At 44.1% G+C, this 22,085-nt stretch overlaps 1 protein-coding gene across 4 annotated transcripts in view; it reads right to left on the reverse strand.

Moving 5' to 3' along the window:
• FAT3 (FAT atypical cadherin 3) overlaps window positions 1-22,085 on the reverse strand; it is a 669,818-nt gene that overhangs the window by 13,945 nt on the left and 633,788 nt on the right. For all 4 annotated transcript variants that reach the window (XM_011286534.4, XM_019811654.3, XM_019811655.3 and 1 more), the window contains 2 exons: window positions 16,393-16,861; window positions 1,577-1,730 (listed from right to left, as the gene is read on the reverse strand). In XM_011286534.4, coding sequence (XP_011284836.3) covers window positions 1,577-1,730; window positions 16,393-16,861 — 623 coding nt within the window. The remainder of the gene's footprint in view (window positions 1-1,576; window positions 1,731-16,392; window positions 16,862-22,085) is intronic.

The following is a 22,085-nucleotide window of genomic DNA, read 5'->3' on the forward strand; positions in this document are numbered from 1 at the left end:
GTGCGTTTCAGAATCTAAATTTTTGCAGTCTTAGAAACGTCATACAGTACATGGCTTTCATGCTCTGGCAGATACCCGCCCCACTGCTGGAGCCATGGCGCCGGCACGGGACCCATAACCAAACACGCCAGTGTTTCCACAATAAAACATACGGATATTCATTCTCAGTGAGAGAAATAAAGACTAGAAATAGTCTCAGGGCAGTTTTGGCTGGTTTTGCCACCAGATTAGTTTGCCACTAATTTATCCTTAACCCCTTTATTTCTTTGAGCTTTTGGGATTGTAGAATTGCAGAGAAGGAGCGGTGAACCTATATACCTTATGTAGAGTTTCCCAAGAGGAAGAAATCTTTGGTTCTGACATGTTCCTCCAACAGTTACCGTAATTTTTGGTCTCTCTGGGAACTGTGTGTGTGTGTTTGTGTGTGTGTGCACCCACACACAGGTGCATTAGAGGGCGTGGGCAAAATAGGGAGTAGGTGGGTAGGTACAGGGCTACATATCTATGTATTTTACAGATTCTGTGCTTACGATAAAGGTTAATGCTAATACAGATTATCAGGAAAGAATGATTAAAGCATTCTAATGAAAAACAATTAAATCAATTTTATTCTCTTTAAAGCAATCCACGACTCACTTCAAGTATAATTACAAGGCAAAAACACCTGAGTGTTACTCTTTCTTAGTTTAACATTATGTGAGAACATGGACCTTCTTTCTCCTTCTTCATTTTTCTCTACTTCAGCAATTGATCTGATGTGTTCATTTAAAAGGCACGATCACTTATATCTTTGGTAATCCACCTTTTAAAATGTAGTCAAACGTCCCTAATTTGAACAGATTGAGGCCAGGTCATTTGGAAATTAGAATCACAGAGTATTTAAAAATAAATGCAGCTTTATTACTTTAAATTACATCCAACGATTCAAAGTCAGGTAAGTATTTCCTGGTAAAGTCCTCGGGAGATTTGCTTTAATGAATACATAAGACTGATCTGTAATTAGAATATCACTTGCTTGAGATTACATATATATACTTCTCAAACGATCAAGAATGGTTGGAAGTGGCATTTTACTAAGAGCTTAAACCATTCCCTTTCCATTTGGCTAACACTTTAATTTCCCTCATTTCTTGGGGGGAAAAAAGGTATGCAAAGGAGAGGTATGTTTTAGTTTCTCAGAATGGTCATAAAACGTTAGGCAGTAGAGTCCAGTTAATGACTTTTGGGGACACGGGTAAGCATGTCTGCCTCAGAATGATACTGGAATTATTAGGGGTCATGGATGATTCCCTTTAAAAGAATTGTTTTCCTAATTAGAGAACACACGGCAATTATGTAAAAATTTGCAAATATAGGTAAGTATAAGGTAAAAAAATGTAAATTACCAGTAACTCCATTACCCAGAGATAATCCCAGTTAAGATTTAAGCCATTTGTAAGCACTCTTTTCGTAGAGATATTAACCCTTTGCCTGGCCTGCTCGTGGTAAATCTTTTATCCCAGTTAGTTGTTTACTGTTTTACTTTCTTGGGGACAAGAAGCGGCAGGGAGAAAGACTGTTGCACAATCTCACTTACGTGACTCCAGTGAGCCCAGCTTTGCAATTGCAGATGAAAGCGTTCCCTATTGGGTCGCAGGAGCCTCCATTCTGGCAGGGGTTTGGGAAGCAGGCTGTGATCTCAGACTCACAGTTTCTCCCGGTGAACTGTGAGAGACAGGTACACTGATAGCCTAGGGAGACAGAGGACCTCATGAGCCACAGATGCCACACTGGCAGTGCTCAGAGTGCAGGGACTCGGCCACGATGCGCCCTCCTACTTCCTCCTAAACCAAATCTTTGGCATGGCCCAGGTTCCAAAGATGATTTTCAAATTGGTTACTTTTTAAAAGTTTATTTATTTTTGAAATTGAGAGGAAGAGACAGAGAGAGGCTGAGAGAGAGGGAGGCAGAAAATCCCAAGAAGGCTTCGTGCTGTCCGCACAGAGCCTGATGCGAGACTCGAACTCACGAACTGTAAGATCATGACCTGCGCTGAAATCAAGAGTCAGATGCTTAACCCACTAAGCCACCCTGGCACCCCTCAAATTGTTATTTTGAACTTGGGACACGTTTGCCACAAAAATGCCAAGTAACGGTTTGGATCCCCTGCTAGTTAATTGCACCGAATTAACCACATACCTAAATGCTAGTGAGAATGGTAAGAGACACCCAAGATTCCAAGAGCAGGGACAAAGACAGGGCGAAGATGCTTTGCCCAGCACACGACTACATAAAAGGCAGGATGTTTCCAGGGAGGAGAAGTCTACCATAGGTACAATGCTAGTTCGTTTCCGGAAGACCTCTCTCACCCCCGTGCCCTTTCTCCTCGGCTGAACACTTGCAATCCACCCCACTCCCCCGCCTGGAGAGGAAATGAGGAGAGCACAGGTAAAATGACATATAGCAACTTAAATATATAGCAACTGAGCCTCAGTTTGACATACGCACAGGGAGATGGAAGAATCCCAGCCTCTACCCAGCTCCCATATTTGGATCCTGATTTTCACATCTTTGCCAACTTTCTCCACTCCTGAACCCATCATGAGGAAAGAGACAGTAATATCCCTACTGAAAAGAATATCAAATATCAGAGTAGATAAGATTCTAAGAGGGCAATGGCATTATTTACCTCTCAGAGATAGAAGGGATGAATAATTAGTAAGGACTTTCTTTCTCCCTACTTACATTTTAAATTCCTTTTTTTTTTTTAATTAAAGCTATATATCCACATAGTAAAGAGTCAGTTCTACAAGTTCTGTTTTGTACAGCAGCAGCTCCGCATCCCAGTGAACAGAAAAGTGGACCTTTGAACAACATGAGTTTGAACTTCGAAGGTTCACTTATGTGTGAATCTTTTGCAGTTCAGTACTGTGAATTTATTTTCTTCAGAAACTTAATACCATTTTCTTTTCTCTAGCTTACTTTATTGTAAGAATGCAGGATATAATACATATAACATACATATTATGTGTTAATCAACTGTTTATGTTATCGGTAAGGCTTCTGGTCAACGGTAGGCTATTAGGAGTTAAGTTTTGGGAGTCAAAAGGTATACCCAGATTTTCAATTGTGTGGGGGTTCGGCGCCCCTCACCCCATTTTCTTCAATGGTCAACTGTACTTATCGTTAATTCAACACCAAACTCTTCATGGACTAGGTCTTTCTGTGTTATCTCTGTTTCACTGGTGTTCTATATTTTCATCTCCTGGAGAAGTCTTTCCTCAAGGTCTGACTGGCTTCATCCCGAATAGTGCCCCCTCGTCCTGCTGTGGGGCTGCTGTCATGGGAAGGCCCTCTGCTGGGCTGGAGCTAGTGTTTGTGGTATCACCTGTTTTCCTAATTTCTTGGCGGACACTGTTTCATCAGGACACATTCCACAGTAGCTTCCCGAGAAAGGGTTTACAGGAGGTCAATGTTGTGAGACCCTGCATAGCTGAACCCTACATTACTACTCCACTCTTTCCCCTCTCTGGTAGGCAGCGTACAAAATTCTGAGTAATTGCCTCCATGTGGCCTTTGAGAAATCCCAGGCCCTTTCGGTTCCTGAAGTTTGTACATGGCCTGGTTTCTTTTCCTCTCCGACAACGTGGAGGTTCTTCCCTTGGCCCCCAGCTTTCTGAGATTGCACAATGATACACTTTAGTATGGGTTTATTTCAACCAACGCTGGGCACTTTGGGAAGTCCTGTTCTTTAACTTTGGGGACATTTCTTTCATCATTTCACTGATGATTTATTTTCCTTTGTTTTCCTTGTTCTGTCTTTATGGAAGTTTTATGGTTTGGATCTCAGATCTCCTGAATCTTCCTCTAATTATTTTTCTTATGTTACATCTCTGTGGGTTTTTGCTGTATTTTCTGAGAGATTCTCATCTTCTGAAACAACTTCTGAGATTTTCATTTATGCTGTCGTTTTCCAAGGGTTTTTTTTTTTTTTTGTTCACTGAGGTTTTGTGTGTGTGTTTCTGTTTTTTAAACAAGAGCATCCTGCTTCTGTTTTGTGGTTATAATATCTTCTCTTATCTCTCTGAGGATATTAATATATTTATGAAGTTTTCTTCCTGCATAGTTTTCTCCAAGTTCTTTTTTTCTGTTTCTTTGTTTTGGTCTCTGTGATGGTAAATTTTATGTGTCAACTTGACTAGGCTATGGTGCCCAAATGTTGGGCAAACACCATCTATGATGATGCTGTGAGGGTATCTGTGGATGTGATTAACACAATCAGCTGACTTTAAGTAAAGCGGATTACCCTTACTCATTCAGTTGATGACCTTAAGAAGGAGGAATTCTGCATCAAGACTGCAGCATAGAAATTTTGCCTGAGTTTCCAGCCTGCTGGCCTGCTCTGTGATTTCAAATTCAAGACTGCAAAATCAACTCTTACACGATTTTCCAGCCTGCTGGCCTGCCCTTTAAATATCAGACTTGCCAGTCCCACAACTGTATGAGTCAATTCCTTAAAACCTATCTATTATCCATCCATCCATCCATCCATCCATCCATCCTACCTATTCTGTTTTTCTGGAGAAGCTTGATACATTCCGTATCTTCCAAATTAGAGGATTTTCTACCTTGTCCGGCAATCCTGCCTTATCAGCTCAGATTGCAGAGGGGAGTGGTAGGAAACCAGAAATCTGATGGGAAGCTCTGAGCACATGAATGGGGTTTGTCAACTGTGATACTGCATTAGTACCATTGGTTTGGGGAATTTCGCCAGTAATGACCCTTATCACCTGCTCAAAGGGAGAGTGAAGGCCTGGTTTCTCACATTCAGGGGACTGGGTGGTGGTAGAGGAGGGCTGATTGTGGGTCTCAGCATCCAATGAACACATCAGATTTACTTTTACCTCCCTGTCCCCCAAGTGCCGGCTGCTCGGCGTCTTCTCACCCCTGCATTTCACCATCACCTGTGGGCTCTGCCAGGATGTGGGGGGAGTGGTTTTGTGGCCATGCAGAGAGATTGGGAATCTGGGGCTCTGACTGCCTCTTAAACTCACTTTTCAACAATTCTTATTTTAAGCCCTTCTCCCTATCCCTTCCCCTTTTAGAAGTGGCTAATGCCTCCAATTCCTGAGCCTTTTGGGGATTCAGTTCCCAGATCCCCTTTTATTGGTCAGCATTTCAGCTTCTCAGAACTTCATTTCCTAGAGGTCCTGGGTGCTCAGTCAATTAAGCGGCCGACTCCTGATTTCGGCTCAGGTCGTGATCTCACAGTTTCTGAGTTCTAGCCCCGCATCAGGCTCTGTGCTCACAGCGCAGAGCCTGCTTCAGATGCTCTGTCTCCCTCTCTCTGCCCCTCCCCTACTCACACACATGCTCTCTCTCTCAAAAATAAATAAATGCTGAAAAAAAGAAAACAAAGCTTCACTTCCCTCTTCCTTACCACCTCTCTGTTTGCCTCTCACCCTCAAAGCTTGTGTTGGTGTTGTCTCCTTCTCAGGTCCCCTCCCTCCTCCAGCTTATGGCTTATTAAAATGCCTTTACACAGGGGCTCCTGGGTGGCTCAGTTGGTTAAGTGTCCGACTTCGGCTCAGGTCCCTATGTCACAGTTTGTGAGTTTGAGCCCCACGTCAGGCTCTGTGCTGACAGCTCAGAGCCTGGAACCTGCTTTGGATTCTGTTTCCCTCTCTCTCTGTCCCTCCCCCACTCATGCTCTGTCTCTCTCTCAAAATAAATAAACAGTAAATAAAAAAAATGCCTTTACTCATGCGGTAGTGGTGTTGTGACAGCAAGCTGCCACCATTACTGGGAAGTAATCAGTAAGGCTTTCCTCATTGCTAAGGTCTTTGGTAAATGCTGTAAATAACCATTCTCACTCTTATTTGAAGGGTTCTTGGGCTCATCTCTGCTCCCCAGTGACTGATGTTGGGATGTTATAGATTGATTTCTCTTTTTTTAAGTTTATTTATTTATTTTAGTAATCTCTACACCCAACGTGGGCTTGAACTCATGACCCCGGAGATCAAGAGTCACATGCTCTTCCTACTGAGCCAGCCAGATGCCCCGATAGATTGATTTCTGTTGGTTTAAGACAGTCAAACATCGATAGATTGAAAGAGTGTACGTGCTCATTTATGTTTACTCAACCCACACTACAGAGAAGTCTCATGTACAGCAGAACATTAGAATCGTGTGGGTGCTCGCAGGTTCAGAGAAAGAAAGACTCATCTTCAGGAGGCAGGTGCAGGAGGCAAGAGAGAAATCTTTCCATTCACAAGAGGAGGACTGAGTAGTCTCACGAAGAAACACAAAGGGCCAGAGATGGAGGCTCAGAGAGACACAAATACTCTCGAACGCTATACCAATGAAACATCAGGGAATGGCCTCTTAAGGAAAGACCACTATTGTGTCCAAAGGCATCCGGCCTGATGTCTGTGGACAGGATGTAGTAGTCTGAGGTATGATTGTGTTACATTATGCTGACTTGGAAGCCGTTTTCTTTCCAATTTGGGAAGCTGCTCGCCTTAATGGAATTGAATAGGCTTGATGAAAGTGGTGAGAACTGGGAAAAATGCTTCTTCGTGTCACCTGGCTAGTCCTTGGCCAGAACAGCATGCTGCTTAGAGGTAGAGGCACTTGTGAGGCTGAGTTATTCCTTCCTTGACTGAAGGGAGGGGCGACACGACCACAGGATAGGACTCGAAAGCACATCGATGATGAGGTGGGAGGGAAGCCAGGAAGGGGAATCTAAGGCAAGGTAGGTCACTGCAGGTAAAAGTCCTCCCTCTCCAGCTTCTATTTGGCAAGCTCCTGACAATTTCCCAAATAAAGCCATAGCAGAGGCAGTTGGCGGGTGGCAGGGGAGGCACAAAGAGGGAGTGTCTGGGAATAAGGGACATTTGAATTACTATCATGGAAACTGGATTCTAACTAAGGTCATGGGTTTGATTTCTTTGATTTGATGTCTCAGTGCCTTGGAAAATCAGAATTTAAAATGAGGCAATACCTCTAGTGCACTATTTTACTCCCACACATTTCCTTCTGCATTTTGTCATTTTCATTATCTTTTGTGGGATATCTAGTGCTACTGGATGCAGCCGCCAGCCTGACTGATTAACCTATTCACTGACTGAGTGCCTAAGCCATAGGCAGTGGTGTGCCGGAGCCAGCTCAAAGGGATGTGAGAACAGACCGTAAAATATTTGGGAATTTGGCAGGCCACTCATTAAACCACCGGTAGCCTGACATCAGCCGTGGTGGGAGTATTTACATCACAGAAATCAACAGACACTGCAAATCAGGGCTTTTATTTTTAGAGAGCTGATTACCGGCACACCCTGGAATAAGGACCGTGGCAGTCCCCGCGGAGACAGACAGAAATACACCATCTATAAACAGAGACAAGTACAAAACTACCTTGCGAGTAGGCACAGGGTGTGAGGGGAGCACAGAGTGGGGACGCTGGATGTAGGCTGGAGGAAACCATGTCCGACTGAGGAGCTCTGTGTGACATCTGAGAAAACTTGCTACCCGTTTGGAAGAAGAGGATGAAGATGATGATGGCGGCAGCTAACACTCGTACGAAACTCTGTGCCAGGGACAGTTCTAGGCACTCTCTGTGTATTCACGCATACGTTCTGAAAACAAGCTTACGTCAAAGGTGCGATTGTTATTTCTGTTTTCTAGATGAGGGAACTGGGCTTCAGAGAAGCTGATTAGATGAGGAAACTAGGGTTCAAAGAAGCTGATGGCTTATTCGCGGTCGCGATGCCACTACGGATCTGGCTCCACACCTAAGCTGTTCAGTATCGTCCTGAATTGCATTTTTAACAATTGCGCTTCATGACACACTCCCTCTGGATCTTCTGTTTATCAAAAGAAGAGGGAAGCTGTCTAGGACCTGCTCTCACGATCTCAAACCCCCGGGGCAAAGGAGGTAGAGAACGTTTGGAAAAATATTGCTTTTACAACTTTAAATTTGCAGCTTTTATGTTGACACGATGAGAGGGAAAAGCAATTGGACTTTATTTTAAGGTGGTCAGATTTTTGTTTTAATGAAAGACGAATGAGGGGTGCCTGGTCGGCTCAGTTGGTTCAGCATCCAACTCTTGATTTCGGCTCAGGTCGTGATCTCACAGTTCATGGGATTGAGCCCCATGTGGGGCTCTATGTCAACAGCACAGAGTCTGCCTGGGAGTCTCTTTCTCTCCCTCTCTCTGCCCCTCCCCCACTTCCACTCTCTCTCAAAATAAATAAACATTTTAAAAAAAAAAGAAAGAAGAGTGATATCTATTGTTAGACAACAAAAGAGGCTTGTTGATCAAATGTAACCTGCTATCACAAGGTTTTATTTCTCATCTCATTATCCTGGTCTAGGCCCTGTTATTAATAATTTTATAATATCAACACCCCTGCCATAGTGATACGATAGTGGTTTAAATCACTCTCAGTCATTTTATGAAGGGCCACGATAACCCTATGAAGGAAAAATAAGCAGCTCCATTAACATTTCAACGCCATGAGGGTGCTGGAGAGGTTAGTGGCTTGTTCAAGTACATATAGCTGGTAAGTGATAGAGTTTTAGCCTAAGTCCAGTCTTTCAGATCCTCAAATACATCTGTAAGACGGTATTGGCACTGAAGCTTGACAGTGAGCAGGAACTTATCACTTGCTAGGAATGAGGAGGGGCTTGGGGTTAGTCCCCACAACTCGCCAGGCAGCTAAGGAGATACAGATGATGGGCAACATCAGACCCTCCTCTGGGAGCCAAATAATCATTAAATAGTAAAATAGTGTCATAATAAAGTTACTGGTCTTCCCAAGATTACCATCTGTTGGTCTAAAACACAAATCAAGGAAACAGATTTTCAAGAGATAGCCAGGTATTCTCTGACCACAAATAATATTGTAACACTTTGTAGATGTAAAAGAAAAATAAAATGCAGTGGATAACATCTCAGTGTTATTAAAAAGAGTACTTTTTTTTTTTTTTTCTGGGTCGGGGGAGAATTGTCACATAAGGAAATCATTAGCAAGAACGATAGCTTATTGCGCACTAGGAAAAATGCTAAGGACAGTCAATGCATTATGTCATTTAATTCTTGATAACAACCCTACCCTGTAAGTACTATTATTACAGTTATTTTATAAATGAGGGAACTAAGATGGTTTACTCAAAGTTACATAGTCAATAATTGGCAGGCACCACTTAAAACCAGTTCCCAGATTAAAAAAAAAAGACAATCATATTCTCAGCATCGAGATGCATGTTAAAAAGAAAAAAAGATAATGTGATCGCTTCTCTCCCCCCAATCCTGGCAAAAGGAGAAGTGTATTTTTAAGCTTTGCCTCAGAGCTGTGCTCTTGTTTACGATCCTTCCAGCTATAGCAGATGCAGATGGCTTTGAAATGTGCACCCGGACAAACTTAACATGCCCCCTCCTTCCCTTGCGCAAAGAACACTGCAAAACCTATTAAATGCAAAAAATAGAAACGGTTTAAGCAATTATAGAGTAAGTTTGGGCTGTGTAGGCAAATAATCAAGATCATTTCTATCTCACTCCTTTGACTTATTAGTCGTTTTCCAACCCGATTCATCCAGGTAATGGCCTCAACCCTCGGCCCTCCTCTCCAGTGTTGGTGACACGATTCTGATCGGGTTTGGCTGCCTCGATAAGGAAACATCTGCCTGGTGCACAAAGGTGGAAGTAATGACAAACGTGAACTGGCCTTTGGGATCTGAAGTCGGCATCAACCACTATGCTCGCTGGATTACGGATTTCGTTTAGAAACTCCAAGAGCTCCCATGATCTGGGGAGGCAGCTGTGAGGTGGCAGTGAGGCCCTGCGTCCTTTTAAGTTCTGGCTGTTACCCACCAGCGGGGTATGATCACAGCCGAGCCGCCTGGCCTCCAGGAACCTCCCTATTTTTATCTGATAATTGAACCTCACTAATCCCCACTTCATAGAGGATGATAAGGCTTTTGGATTCATCAACCACAATGTAGCACACAAACATTAGGTGCTTCATTGTTGTCATTATTGTAATTACTCTGGATTCTGAAATCAGCTTCATTTCTGTGTCACCCATCCACCAAACAACTGAAAGCCATGGGAATTTCTTACTCTGACTTTTAGGCTGAATACTGGGAAATCCTGAAACTTCTAGTCTGTGTGAATCTCAAGAAGTATTGAGAAGACTGGTGGACGCATTACCACATGAGATGCTAATCATAAGCAGGGTGAGCCCTGTTGTAGATCATGGCCTCTGTCGGGACTTTGCCATCTCAACTTATAGTTACCTGACTCTTCTCTTTCTCTTTTACATAATGGCCTTTGAAGGGGAGACCTGTAACTTTTCCCAGAAAAGCTTGCGCACTCACATCTCATACACTGTATATTGGGCTGAGCCTCTAACATTTTCTTTGAGGATCTGGAAACATGCAGTGTGTTAACAACATTAGGCACCCAGTAAATTCTCACCTTCCAGCATGTTCTTTTGTGTTTGCCCATAACCTGACTGTTTCAGGGTTTTGATGGTATTTTTTTCCTTTTTATCAGTATCTACATTATTAATGTTGTTACCATAAGGTTTTTTTCCAAAGTACCAAAAAAAGGTACCTCAGTATTTACAAGACAGTCACCCAGAAAAAAAATTTTTTTCCCCTTCAGCTGCAAAGCTCAGTCAAATTATGCCCACAATAGGGGTGCCTGGCCGGCTCAGTTGCCAGAACACGTGACTCTTGCTCTCAAGGTTGTGAGTTTGAGCCTCACGTTGGGTGCAGAAATTACTTAAAAATAAAATCTTTAGAAAAGATTTATCCAGCATATTCACTGGGAGTCTGGCTTCTCCCTCGTCTGTCCCGCTCTGCTCAGTGGGCCAGTGGGTTGAGCACATCCAGGAACCCTGTTCAATTCCCTTAAGCCAGCTGTGTGGCCACACAAGTGGAATCCATTGGTCACAGAGACCAATGGGACCCCAGAATTTACTTAAGGTTTGAAGGCCTGAGTTTATCTAGACCCTTACAAGTTAAGGACACAAAATACTCAGTAAGACACCACCCAAAAGATCTTGGGCAGCTTTACTGCTGAAAACACTTCTATGGCCAACTCTTGGCAACATCCAAGAACTTGTCGCTTGCAACTTTTTTAGAGGGAGTAGACACTATCACTTTTCTCTTCAAAGGGGAATACAGGGTAACATCAAACTCCTGACTATCTGGGGAGCAAAATTCAATCTTTGCACTAAAGCAATGATAACAAATGCAGGCTGTGTACCTGACATTCGATTCCTAAACATCCAATGTCTGCTTAACTCTTCTGGAATTCACTAACTCACATTCCTGCAAATACAGAGTTATTGGGATTCCCAAATGTCAGTCGTTCTCAAACTCAGATGTGCATAGAAGTACCTTGGAGTCTTGTTAAACACAGAGATGTCTGAATTCTACCCTTGCAGATTCTGAGATTCTGATTTGTAGATTTGTGTGTGTGTGTGTGTGTGTGTGTGTGTGTGTGTGTGTGTGTGTGTTTTCCCTCCAAAACTTTCACTGAGAAACTTTTCCTGGTAGTAAGTTTAGGAACTTGTGAATATGATTCAGTGATCTTGCAGAAGGCTCCTCTGACATGGGCAACAAATGATGGAAGCAAGTACAGAAATTCTCCTTTTCCCTTAACAATCAAGAGACTCTTCTATAACAAGGTTTCATTTTAATAAGGTCCTTAGGTGATACAGATGCATCTCAGGGTTTGAGAACGACTATATATGATATGTGCAAACAAAAAAGAGCAGTTCAGAGACAGAGAAAGATATCAGTACATCACCTAGAGATCTTGTTAAAATACAGATTTTGATTCAGTGGGTTTGGGCTGGGATCAGAGACACTACACTTGTAACATCTGTAGTGATGCCAATGCTGCTGGTTCTTGGAACACATTTTAAGTAACAAAGGTTAAGAGCACAGGCTGGCGGGGGGTGGGGAGGGGTGGTTCCATAAACCTGGGTCAAATCTTGGCTTCCTCACTTTACTGTGTGATGCTGGGCTAGGTACTTAACTTCCCTGGCCTGTGTTTTTGTAAAATGGGGATAAGAGGAGGGAAGACCAGTACCGACCCCAGAGCACTGTGAGAATTGTCACAGTGCATGAGCACTTACAAGGTCGGCAAGTACCAAGACATAGCAAGAGTCTATTAAATGGTAACTCTTACCATTTAAAATTTTACCAACTTCTTACTTTAAGAGTTAGGGTTCTAAGCTCATGCAAAACAGGCAGAATGATTCTTCCTGGCCTGGTGACTGCCTGGTTAGCTGCATTGCTTTGCCAAATTATAGCTTAGCTTCAAATAGGTTTTTCCAGGAAGGGGCTTGAGTTGAACAGGATAAGGCATGGAGGACTGAGGACTCCTCATCCAGACTGTGGGTCCTCAGTGGGTTGCTCCCTACCCACTGGGTCTGGAAATGCAGGGGTCAGAGAGGGACGAGGCCACTTCTTCTCCACAGCGGTTGCTATTTCCAGTTCATGTTTATGAAATACATATAATTTTAAGGCTTTAACAAGAGAGAGCCTTCCCTCTGTGGTTGATTTACAGAGTCATATTTACACTCTTATTACAAGTTAGTGTTCTGGGCTCTAAGTGCCCTGAGGTTCCCATGGCTTGCTCTTGGGACAGCTAGAGTTATGACACTGGTCAAAGCCACCGACCGTGTCATTCCAAGCTAGCAGACGCGGCTCCCTTGCCACTTCATACCGAGGGTTTGATTGGGTTTGGGGGGTGGTTAGCACAGAATCCTGCCTCTCTGAAAGAAAATGCCTCTTGCTGTGGGTTGTCTGCTTTAAAAACTCTAAAGGCTTGGGCATGCCTGGGTGGCTCAGTTAAGCGTCTGACTCTTGATTTTGGCTCAGGTCATGGTCTCACGCTTCGTGAGATTGAGCCGCACGTCAGATTCTGCACTGACAGCATGGAGCCTGCTTGGGATTCTGTCTCTCTCTCCCTGTCTCTTCCCCTGCCTTGCTCAGGTGCACGTTCTCTCTCTCTCTCTCTCTCTTAAAATAAATAAATAAACTTAAAAAAAAAAAACCAACAACCTCGGAAGGCTCTGGAACAATGCGCTAGAAGAGTCACAGTTGAAGAGCGAAGTCTGTCACCAGGAGAGCCAATGACCCATACTCCAGCATTCAATAGTCAAGGGGATGATTATACTAAACTATGCATTCTGGAGTTTAAGAGCAACATAGACTACAGGCTTCAAACAGCAGCAAGACTTCCAGTCAAGTAAATGTGTCATCAGCATTTGCACAGAGGCATACCTGAAGCACCTCACTCTACTTTCTGTAGCCCTATTTCCCTCTTTGAATACTGCATGCATCTTAGCCTTTGATCTGGGGAAGCAAGATTCTCTCTGTGATTAGATACCCCTGCAGCCAGAGGGAATTCTTCAAGGCATGAATATTCTTTCATTAATGACTCAAGTCTTATTCTTTTTAAATCATCACTCACAACTGGGATGATTATTCCCCCCCCCCCCTTTTTTAAATAACCTTATAATTAGCTGCAGTTTCACAGATGAGTTAAAGGCCAAATTATTGGTTGTTTCTTTTCTTGCTTTTATCCCCCCTTACTATTTGGCACCAATTTCAGGAATTTGCAGAGGATACGAGAACCTAGACAAAAATTCCTCTGATATGAACAGATAATGGTGGCAAGAAAATGGATTCCCTCTCCTCTTTTCTTAGAAGCCAGGGTCTCAATCCTAATAGCCAGGAAGCGGGTAAATACTTCCTCACACATCAGAGGTGGAATTCTGTGTCTTTGATTCCCCAGGGAAGCAACAAAAACCCACTTCTTGGATTTCCCGGTGAATGGTGAGAAGTTTGTTGGCCCTAGGTTCAGTACTGCTGTGCATGAGACCCCCGGACGGCTGCATTTGGACCATGCCCTGGCGGTTGCTGAGGTAAGAGCCACTGGGCCTCCACAACTCCACGGGTATAGTAAGCTTGAGAGAAGAGGTGCCTAGATGAGGAGATGAAGAAAGATACTTTCTCTGTTTTAGAAAGACATGAGCTTCTAAAGGAGACTTGCACTGCTGAACGGCTCTGTCACCTTGGAAGAAAGAGCACCTGTCGTGGAATCACAATCTCAACCCCAATCATGGGCCAAGTGGGGAGCAGGGGACAAAGAGGAGTATGAGAGAGAATGTAACCTGTAGGCCAGGTTGGGCCTCTGGGGAGAGGAAAGCAAGTTCTTTAGGCCATGTGAAAAGTATACAGCAGGTGGGTCCTCAGCGCTGAAATCTGGTTAAACTAAAAGAGATTAAAAACTAGAAGAGGGGTTTCTGGGTGGCTCAGCCAGTTGAACAGCAGACTCCAGTTCAGGTCATGATCTCGTGGGTTCCCGTTGGGCTTGTGGCTGTCAGCCTGTCAGCAAGGAGCCCACTTCAGATCCTCTGTTCCCCTCTCTCGGCCCCCCGCCCCCCACAGGTGCTCTCTCTCTCTCTCTCTCTCTCAAAAATAAGTAAACATTTAAAAAAAAAGTAGAGGAAATCTTCTGTGCTGGTATGAGTCACACTCACTTAATTAACATACCTGCACAGAATATTTAGTTCACCGATTTGAGGCAATTAAAATGCACGCTGAAGAGCAAGATTCCTTAGTCTTTTTCCTTAATACAGTGATTATTATTATTATTTTAAAGATAACCTATCGTGGAAGCCCATAGCTTTGCCAGCAAAAACAATGTCCTGCCATCGTTAAAAGTATGTTACAATTTGTGGCTATGTACCCAGCATTTGACATGGAGTGGTGTTCTATTTCAACCCAATTTAATTATATGCTCCTTTTATATATCGTGGATGGCTCATACTAGCAGAATTGTTTTGCCTGGTGAAAAACTGGCCATGACTTGTCATAATGGGCTGGTTTATAGAACCACTGAAGTATAGTTACTGCCCATCATTCGGGAATTATGGCACCATAACAACCCTTTATTTACATATACTGCTGAGACAGTAAAAACAGCAAATAGATTTCTTAAATCGAGACGGCAGAAATTTCCCCCCAGGGCACTTGGCCCTCATTGTGGCAGTAACATATGCAAGTCTAAATAACTTTGGTGTCTGTATTTCGGCAGTGCATCATTTCATGGACAGTTTATAACATTCTAATAATAAAATGGACTCTAAATTTGGAGTTGGGCTTCACGAACATTAGATGGTAATGCACACAGCAGAATCTCTAAGTGATTTGTGAGGAAGGTTTAAATTTGCTAATCACACTACTGCTGAGAGACTCTGCAAAGGAGCTGAAGTGTGATCGGTGGCTGGGCTATTGGAAGGCGAGCCTTCGACTCGCCGAGTGCCTGACCTAGTTTATGTTAGCACAGAGACCACATCTGGGGAAGCCAGGGACGCTTTCATTTTCAGACTCCCAGGCCTGGAGAAACATTAGAAATGTTAGAAACATTCAGTACCCTTCCCCCGCCTTCTTGACCTACCCTGTTCTTTCTTTTTCGTGATATATGTTTTGGGGGAAAAAATTATCGGGGGAAATCATCATGGTGTCACTGACTGTTTTTCCACCCTGAGAGTTCACCTAAAGTGCCCTTTCTTTATTCCTTTCTACCCCTTTATAGAAGTGCCACTAGACTTATTTTTAATACACATTTTTCATTTATTTAAAAATATATTTTTTAAGTTTATTTTGAGAGAGAGACAGCACGAGCGCGGAAGGGGCAGAGAGCGAGAGAGAGAGGAGACGAGAATCCCAAGCTGGCTCTGTGCTGTCAGCGCAGAGCCCCATGCGGGGCTCGAACCCACAAAACCGTGAGATCATGACCTGAAACGAAACCAAGAGCCAGATGCTTAACCAACTGAGCCACCCAGGTGCCCCTCAATACACATATTTTAAAGGCATGCTCCAAAACATCGCCACTGTATTTCCATTTCTGGAGTGGCGGGTTCCACTCTTCCCTCCCTTTAGCTTCTAGTGAAGTCGTGTGTCTGAGCGACAGAGGATTGTGTGGGGATGTCAGTGACTCAGACTGCAGCCAGTCATTCTCCAGTGACACACAGCTGGTTCCAGGGGGCAAATACTTAAAAGGGGGCCTAGTCCTCCCCAGGCCTGGAAGAGTGTGGAGGGCCCAGGGGAGGGGGCAGCCGTGATAGCATCTCCGGACTCCTGAGGTCACCGCCCCGTGTCTGTGGGTTGCTGCAAAAGCGTTAAACCGCACGCTCCTATAATTGCCAAGCTCCCGGACCTTCCCAAAGAGGAGTAGGAAGGTTGGCCAGCATCTTGGGTGAATACTCCTGTCACTGAGGAGTAGGTTATGCCTGCAAAAGGGAGTCCCTCCCGGGTCGTCCAGCCCCTCTGCCCGCCCCCCCACCCCCACCCGCCCGGCAGGTGCCTGGGTGCAGTGCACTCACCTCCGGAGGGCAGGCCGGTACAGGTGCCCCCGTGCTGACACGGGCTGCGCTCGCAGGCGTCGGGGTAGAGCACGCAGCCCAGCTTTAGCTCGGTCAGGCCCACCACCTCCGCAAAGCTGCTGCGCTTGTTGTGCAGCGGCAGCTCGTTGTTGTTCAGCACCACCGAGTCCAGGCAGCCCTGGAAGCCGCTCAGCACCTGCGTGACCCGCGTGTCGGTCAGGCTGCGGATGTTATCCGCCTGCACCAGCGCCCCGAAGTAGATGGTGCTCTCGGTGCTCAGCGTCTGGAAGTAGAGGGGCGCCCGACGCCGCTCCACGTAGCTGTCGTCCAGGGACAGGCTCGTGAAGTTGCGGTTGAGCTCCAGGAAGACCGAGTGCCAGCTCCCATCGTTGACGGCGCGGCCCGAGATGCCCAAGATTCCCGGGCCATTGCCACAGTCCAGCTGGAACCACAGCTTGCCGTCCACGATCTGCGAGGGGAACGAGCACGGGAGCGCTTTTTAGTATGCATCTGAAAATACATTTCCGGACACCCTGTTCCCAGGAAGGCTCTAGGATGGACAGTGCTTTTGATCCGGTCATAAATCTAGTACGGTGTGATCTCTACCCATTATATGCCATGCAAATGCACGCCTGAAATGTCACAAATCTTGCAACTAGTAACATGAGCACAGCTGCACAAATCCACAATTATATTTCAGAGTGTTCATATTCTTTGGACCTCTGCCCTTCGGAATCTCACAGCAGTATCTTGTTGAGGGGTCTGTTTATTCCCTGCACCCTTCTTAGTTATTACCACCACAGGAATGATTTCTGTAAACTCTATATTTATTTACAGATGTTTATTGAACATCTGCTAGGCAGTATTCTAAGCGCTCTGGAGACCACCATGAGCAGAAAGAGTTACTACCTCTGACCTCTTGGGGCTTATGTTTTAGGGGGCAGATTACCATAAATCAAATAAGCATAGAAATATGTATATATTCCACAAGTAAGTCTGTGTGAGTGTGCTACAGGAGAGAGAAAGAGGCCAGGTAGAAATAAAAGATCTACTTCCCAGCTTCATTCATAATTAAAATTTTAAAACCCTTCTATATTAAATACTAGCATACTCTTTTTTTTAAACATTTTTTATTGTTTATTTATTACTGAGAGAGAGAGAGAGAGAGACAGAGATCAGGGGAGGGGCAGAGAGAGAGGGAGACACAGAACCTGAAGCAGGGTCTAGGCTCCAAGCTGTCAGCACAAAGCCCGACGTGGGGCTCGAACTCACAGGCTATGAGATCGTGACCTGAGCTGAAGTCAGACACTCAACCGACTGAGCCACCCAGGAGCCCCTACACACTAGCCTATTCTTAAAACAGTTCTTTAGGACTGCTGCTCATCATTTAGGTTAAGATTACCTCACAAAGTGCTCAGGGCTTGGCCATTTCCTTAGAATATAGCTACATGTGTTCAATGACATCTGGCCTTCCAGAAGGATTTTCTGGTTAACTATTCCCAGCCCCTGGTCTAGGGTCAGCTACAACAGAGACCTGCCTGCTTCTTTGATTGCACTGGAGCAGGGAGGGCATCCAAGTCAGTTCCAGGAGGCCAACTAACTGGAAGGGGACATCAAAGTCAGGGAGGAAGTGTGGGTTATTGAACATGGTGGCTGGTGAAGAGCCGTTGGCCAGGGACTGGTCCTCCATGGAGACCCAGGTTCTACTGCTGCTGAGGACACAGGCCAGTCTGTGAACCCCATTGTCCACCCTCATCTGCATTTCTCAGAAATGCAAGGTGGCTTGAGGATCCAGGGAATGATGCTGGACCCCCGTCCTCGTGACAAACCGATACTGGGCCCTGAAAGGATTCACCTCCTGAGACTGAAATAAAAGTCCTTTTTCTGGCCTTTGTGTGTGACCCAGCAAAAAGGTCTTGTGGAGGCTGGCATCTGAGACATGCAAAGGCAGCTGGCCTTTATTTAGGATCGGCTGACATTGGTCTTCTCCCAAAACCCGGGCAGAGAACACAAACTTGTAGAGAGAGTGAAGGGGAAGGGAAGGGAAGGGAAGGGAAGACAGACCTTCCAGGTCTCTAAGAGCTAAGGAGGCATAAGTGTCAAACTGATGCACAGAAATAGACTCACCCACTCTTTCCAAAGTGTGTTTGACCTAGGACAGCCTGATGGGGGTTTTCACGGTATCACTCATTCTCACAAATGGGTATTTCTCTACCTGTGCTTCGGTGTGTTCCACAGACAACTGATTCTAAGGGACTCTCCTTTCTGCCTCTGTGGACTCTCTGGCACCCTCTCTTCCTGCATAGAAAGTTTACACCACGGAACCACGTGTATGTGGAAGTCAGGGGGAGTGTGAATTTATCCCCTGAGCCCTGGGTATTTGTGAATGAGGACTCTAACTCAGGCTTTGGCGTGTAGCCTGGTGAGAACCAGCTGGCCTCTCTGGGCCTGGGACCCCTTCTGTGGAGAACAGCGATAGGAGACCATGTCCACTCTAGAATGGTTAGCGACACATACGTACGTACTCCACTCAGAAACACAAGTGGATAAAGAAGTGGAAAAAGACTGGAGACAGATATTTATTTCTTTTCAGAGAGCTTTCATATGTAATCTGTGCTGTTGCCTTGGTCATTTTTTTGGTTCTACAAAATGGACTGAATGGATATTGTAAATCATACCAGCACACTTGCTCAGTAACAACTCCTGGGTAATATCCATATTTTTATTTCAATGTAAGTAATAAAATGATCGAATGCGACTTTGGGGACTTCCTTCTTCCGGCACAGTCCAGCTGCCGTTATGCTCCGTGGCTACAAAGTGGTGTCCCCAGACTATCAAGGAAAATCTGGTGGTGAGGGTGCAATTCATCTAAGATATTGTAAAAGGATATCTTCAATTAATATGTTACTCAGTCCATTCCCCTCGCCAACCCTACTCCCTACCTCTTGGGATAATAACCAGGCTGCAAATTCATCTGGGAGAACCATTATAGCTCTAATGTACTCAGGTACATCAAAGTTCTTTAAGGAACAGAAAACGATCCCATACTGACAGTACAGTTAAACTGTACTAAACTGAGTACAGTTTTCTTTTCTGTTGAAAAAAAAAATAACAGCAGAGAGCTGCTGAATGAAGAGAAAGCCAGGTGCCTACATCATCCTTAGCCTTTTGAAAACAAAAGCGATTTGTAGCCTCAAAATTCTAGGCGTTTGGAATTATAAGCCTTGTTTAGACGACACACTAGACTGCTGATAATCAAAGGCTACCTTGCAAAAGTTCATCTTTTCCTATCTCACAGGCATATTATGCCGGGGAGAGAAGAAAACACTTTCTTTCTTTCTTTTTTTTTTTTTTTTTTCCCGTAAGAGAACACTTTCATGTCTGAGTCCATTCATACTGGAAACTCATGCTCTCATCATATTTAGTTTTTCTCTGTCTTCAGAATAGGGTTTACCCAGTTTGAAAGGATCTCTCTTTTAAGAGGACAAAGCTTTTTCAAATCAGAGGGCAAGCTTTTTTTTTTCTTTTATTTCTTTTCGAGAGAGAGCATGTGCACGTGCGAGCAAGAGAAGGGCAGAAGAGAGTAAGATATTTTAATAGAAATTGCACTGTGCATGAAACTGTAAAAAAAAATCTACACAAATGATCTGAAATGATGTGCTGAGTTGGGGGAGGCAGGTGGGCAATTTGTTCAATGAAATGCATAATTCAGAGAACAGGGAAAGATATTTAGCTTCTCAGTTTTGTCTGAAATCAGTGATATGCTTTAACCTGGATCTTGAGTGGCTTGGGGTTGGGGCTTAGAAGACAAGATATCAGAGCTGTAAGAAGTCATCTTGTAGGGGGGTGCCTGGGTGGCTTAATTGGGTGAGCATCTGACTCTTGATTTTGGCTCAGGTCATGATCCCAGGGTCATGGGATTGCGTCCCGCATTGGGCTCTGCTGAGAATAGAGCCTGCCTGGGATTCTCTCTCTCCCTCCTTCTGCCTGGGATTCTCTCTCTCTCCCTCCCTCTGCCCTTCTCCCCTGCTTCCACGTTCTCTCTCTTTCTCTCTCAAATAAAAAAAAAAAATAGAAGTCATCTTGTGGGAAACTAGGATTTTGAGTAAAAAAGTATAAACAATGGTGCAAAGTGTTACTGCTTCAGATCCTTGGTGTGGCTCTAGCAAATGCACTAACATCCCCAAACTTGTAAGAAGGTTATTAAATATTCTTTGTAAAGGGAACTTTTTGAAAACTTATTTTCAAGGCTATCTATTGATAGCCATCAATTGCTATCTAGCTCAAAATTTATACCTTAGATGAATAAATTATCATCCCAGCCCTCCAAATTTCTTCTTTTAATAAACACCTGCCGTATTCCTGAGTGGCTTGCCTCTTCAGAAGGCCAGATCCACTGCTGACCAGCTATGTTCTGGCAAGGCCACTGATTCTCTCTGAACCTGTTTCCTCACAGGCAAAAAAATTAGGCATTCATATCTAGGCACAAGAGAGTGAGGATAAAAACACATGTATGTATTTTGTAAAGTACTTGGTAAACTTTTAGGTATTTTATTACCATTATACTACAATTATTATAACTTGACTCACTTCTCAATGATACTGTTACACAGATCCTTGAAACTTGAGAATCTTGTGGGAACTTCTTTGTTACTTTTTTATGTTGGAAAGATCTGGTCACTCCAAGTGGGCTGTTTTACAAACCAAATGAGCTTTTTTATCTTCCTCTTATTCCTGGAATTTTAAGCTGACCATCTTCCTTTCATTCCTGGAGTTTTAAGCTAGCCATTTCTGAGAACCATCAAAATAAAGCCATGTGTCATCTCTTCCCCACAAAATGAAATAATGACATTTTTAGATTAACAAGCAAGGATTCTTGTGCTTTTGCTATAATATGGGACCCGAAAGACTGATATATGGAAAAAGTTACAAATCTCTCCTGGTGATCTGACATGTTTCTTTCACAGGTTTGAGGACAGCCAGAGAACCTGTCCCACCATTTTTATTCTTTATTTGGCTGTCAAAAAATTCAGAGTCATGATTGGTGTTCAACTGACATAGCAACCCTTGGTCTAGAGTCTTCAGTGATGATATTCTGCTCTTCCTCGCTTCATTGGTTGGGTCTTAACCTTTCATTTTCATCTTAATAGTGCTCTGAGATTATTGCATTTTGGTGTTTATGGTAAGCCTAGAATCTCTTTTGGAAGAAGACAGGGTATCATTTGGTCAACAGAAGAATGAGCGCCTTTATTGCTGCTAAGAGACTGTGGTGCCCCTTGTCCATGAACATTTTCAATTCTTGAGATCCCAATGCAATTCTTTGACTGTCTTCAAGGGATGCCCTTCACCCCTATTGATTGTCTCAAATACTTTTTAGAGAATGTGCTCTAACTGGGAAAATATAAACAACCAAGAGGTACAATTTAAACAAAGCTTTTCAGTGTAGTCGTTGAACCTAAGTACAAGGCACATACTGTACCTAAAGCCAATGAAATTAAATCTTGCATGAGGCTGGAAATGTTAAGCAAACAGATTCAAATCCCCTAAGTGGATATTCCTGGCGACTGTAGAGTATCTGCGATAGTTCAGTACAGCTGTGTCCTGCTGTAGGCAAACTCGACATAGGAAAAGCAAACTTACCGAACAGACAGATTGGGGGTGATTAGTCACATCACAAAGGGATTAATGGAAGG

The sequence above is a fragment of the Felis catus genome, chromosome D1, assembly GCF_018350175.1.
Source record: "Felis catus isolate Fca126 chromosome D1, F.catus_Fca126_mat1.0, whole genome shotgun sequence".
Classification (NCBI taxonomy): domain Eukaryota; kingdom Metazoa; phylum Chordata; class Mammalia; order Carnivora; family Felidae; genus Felis; species Felis catus.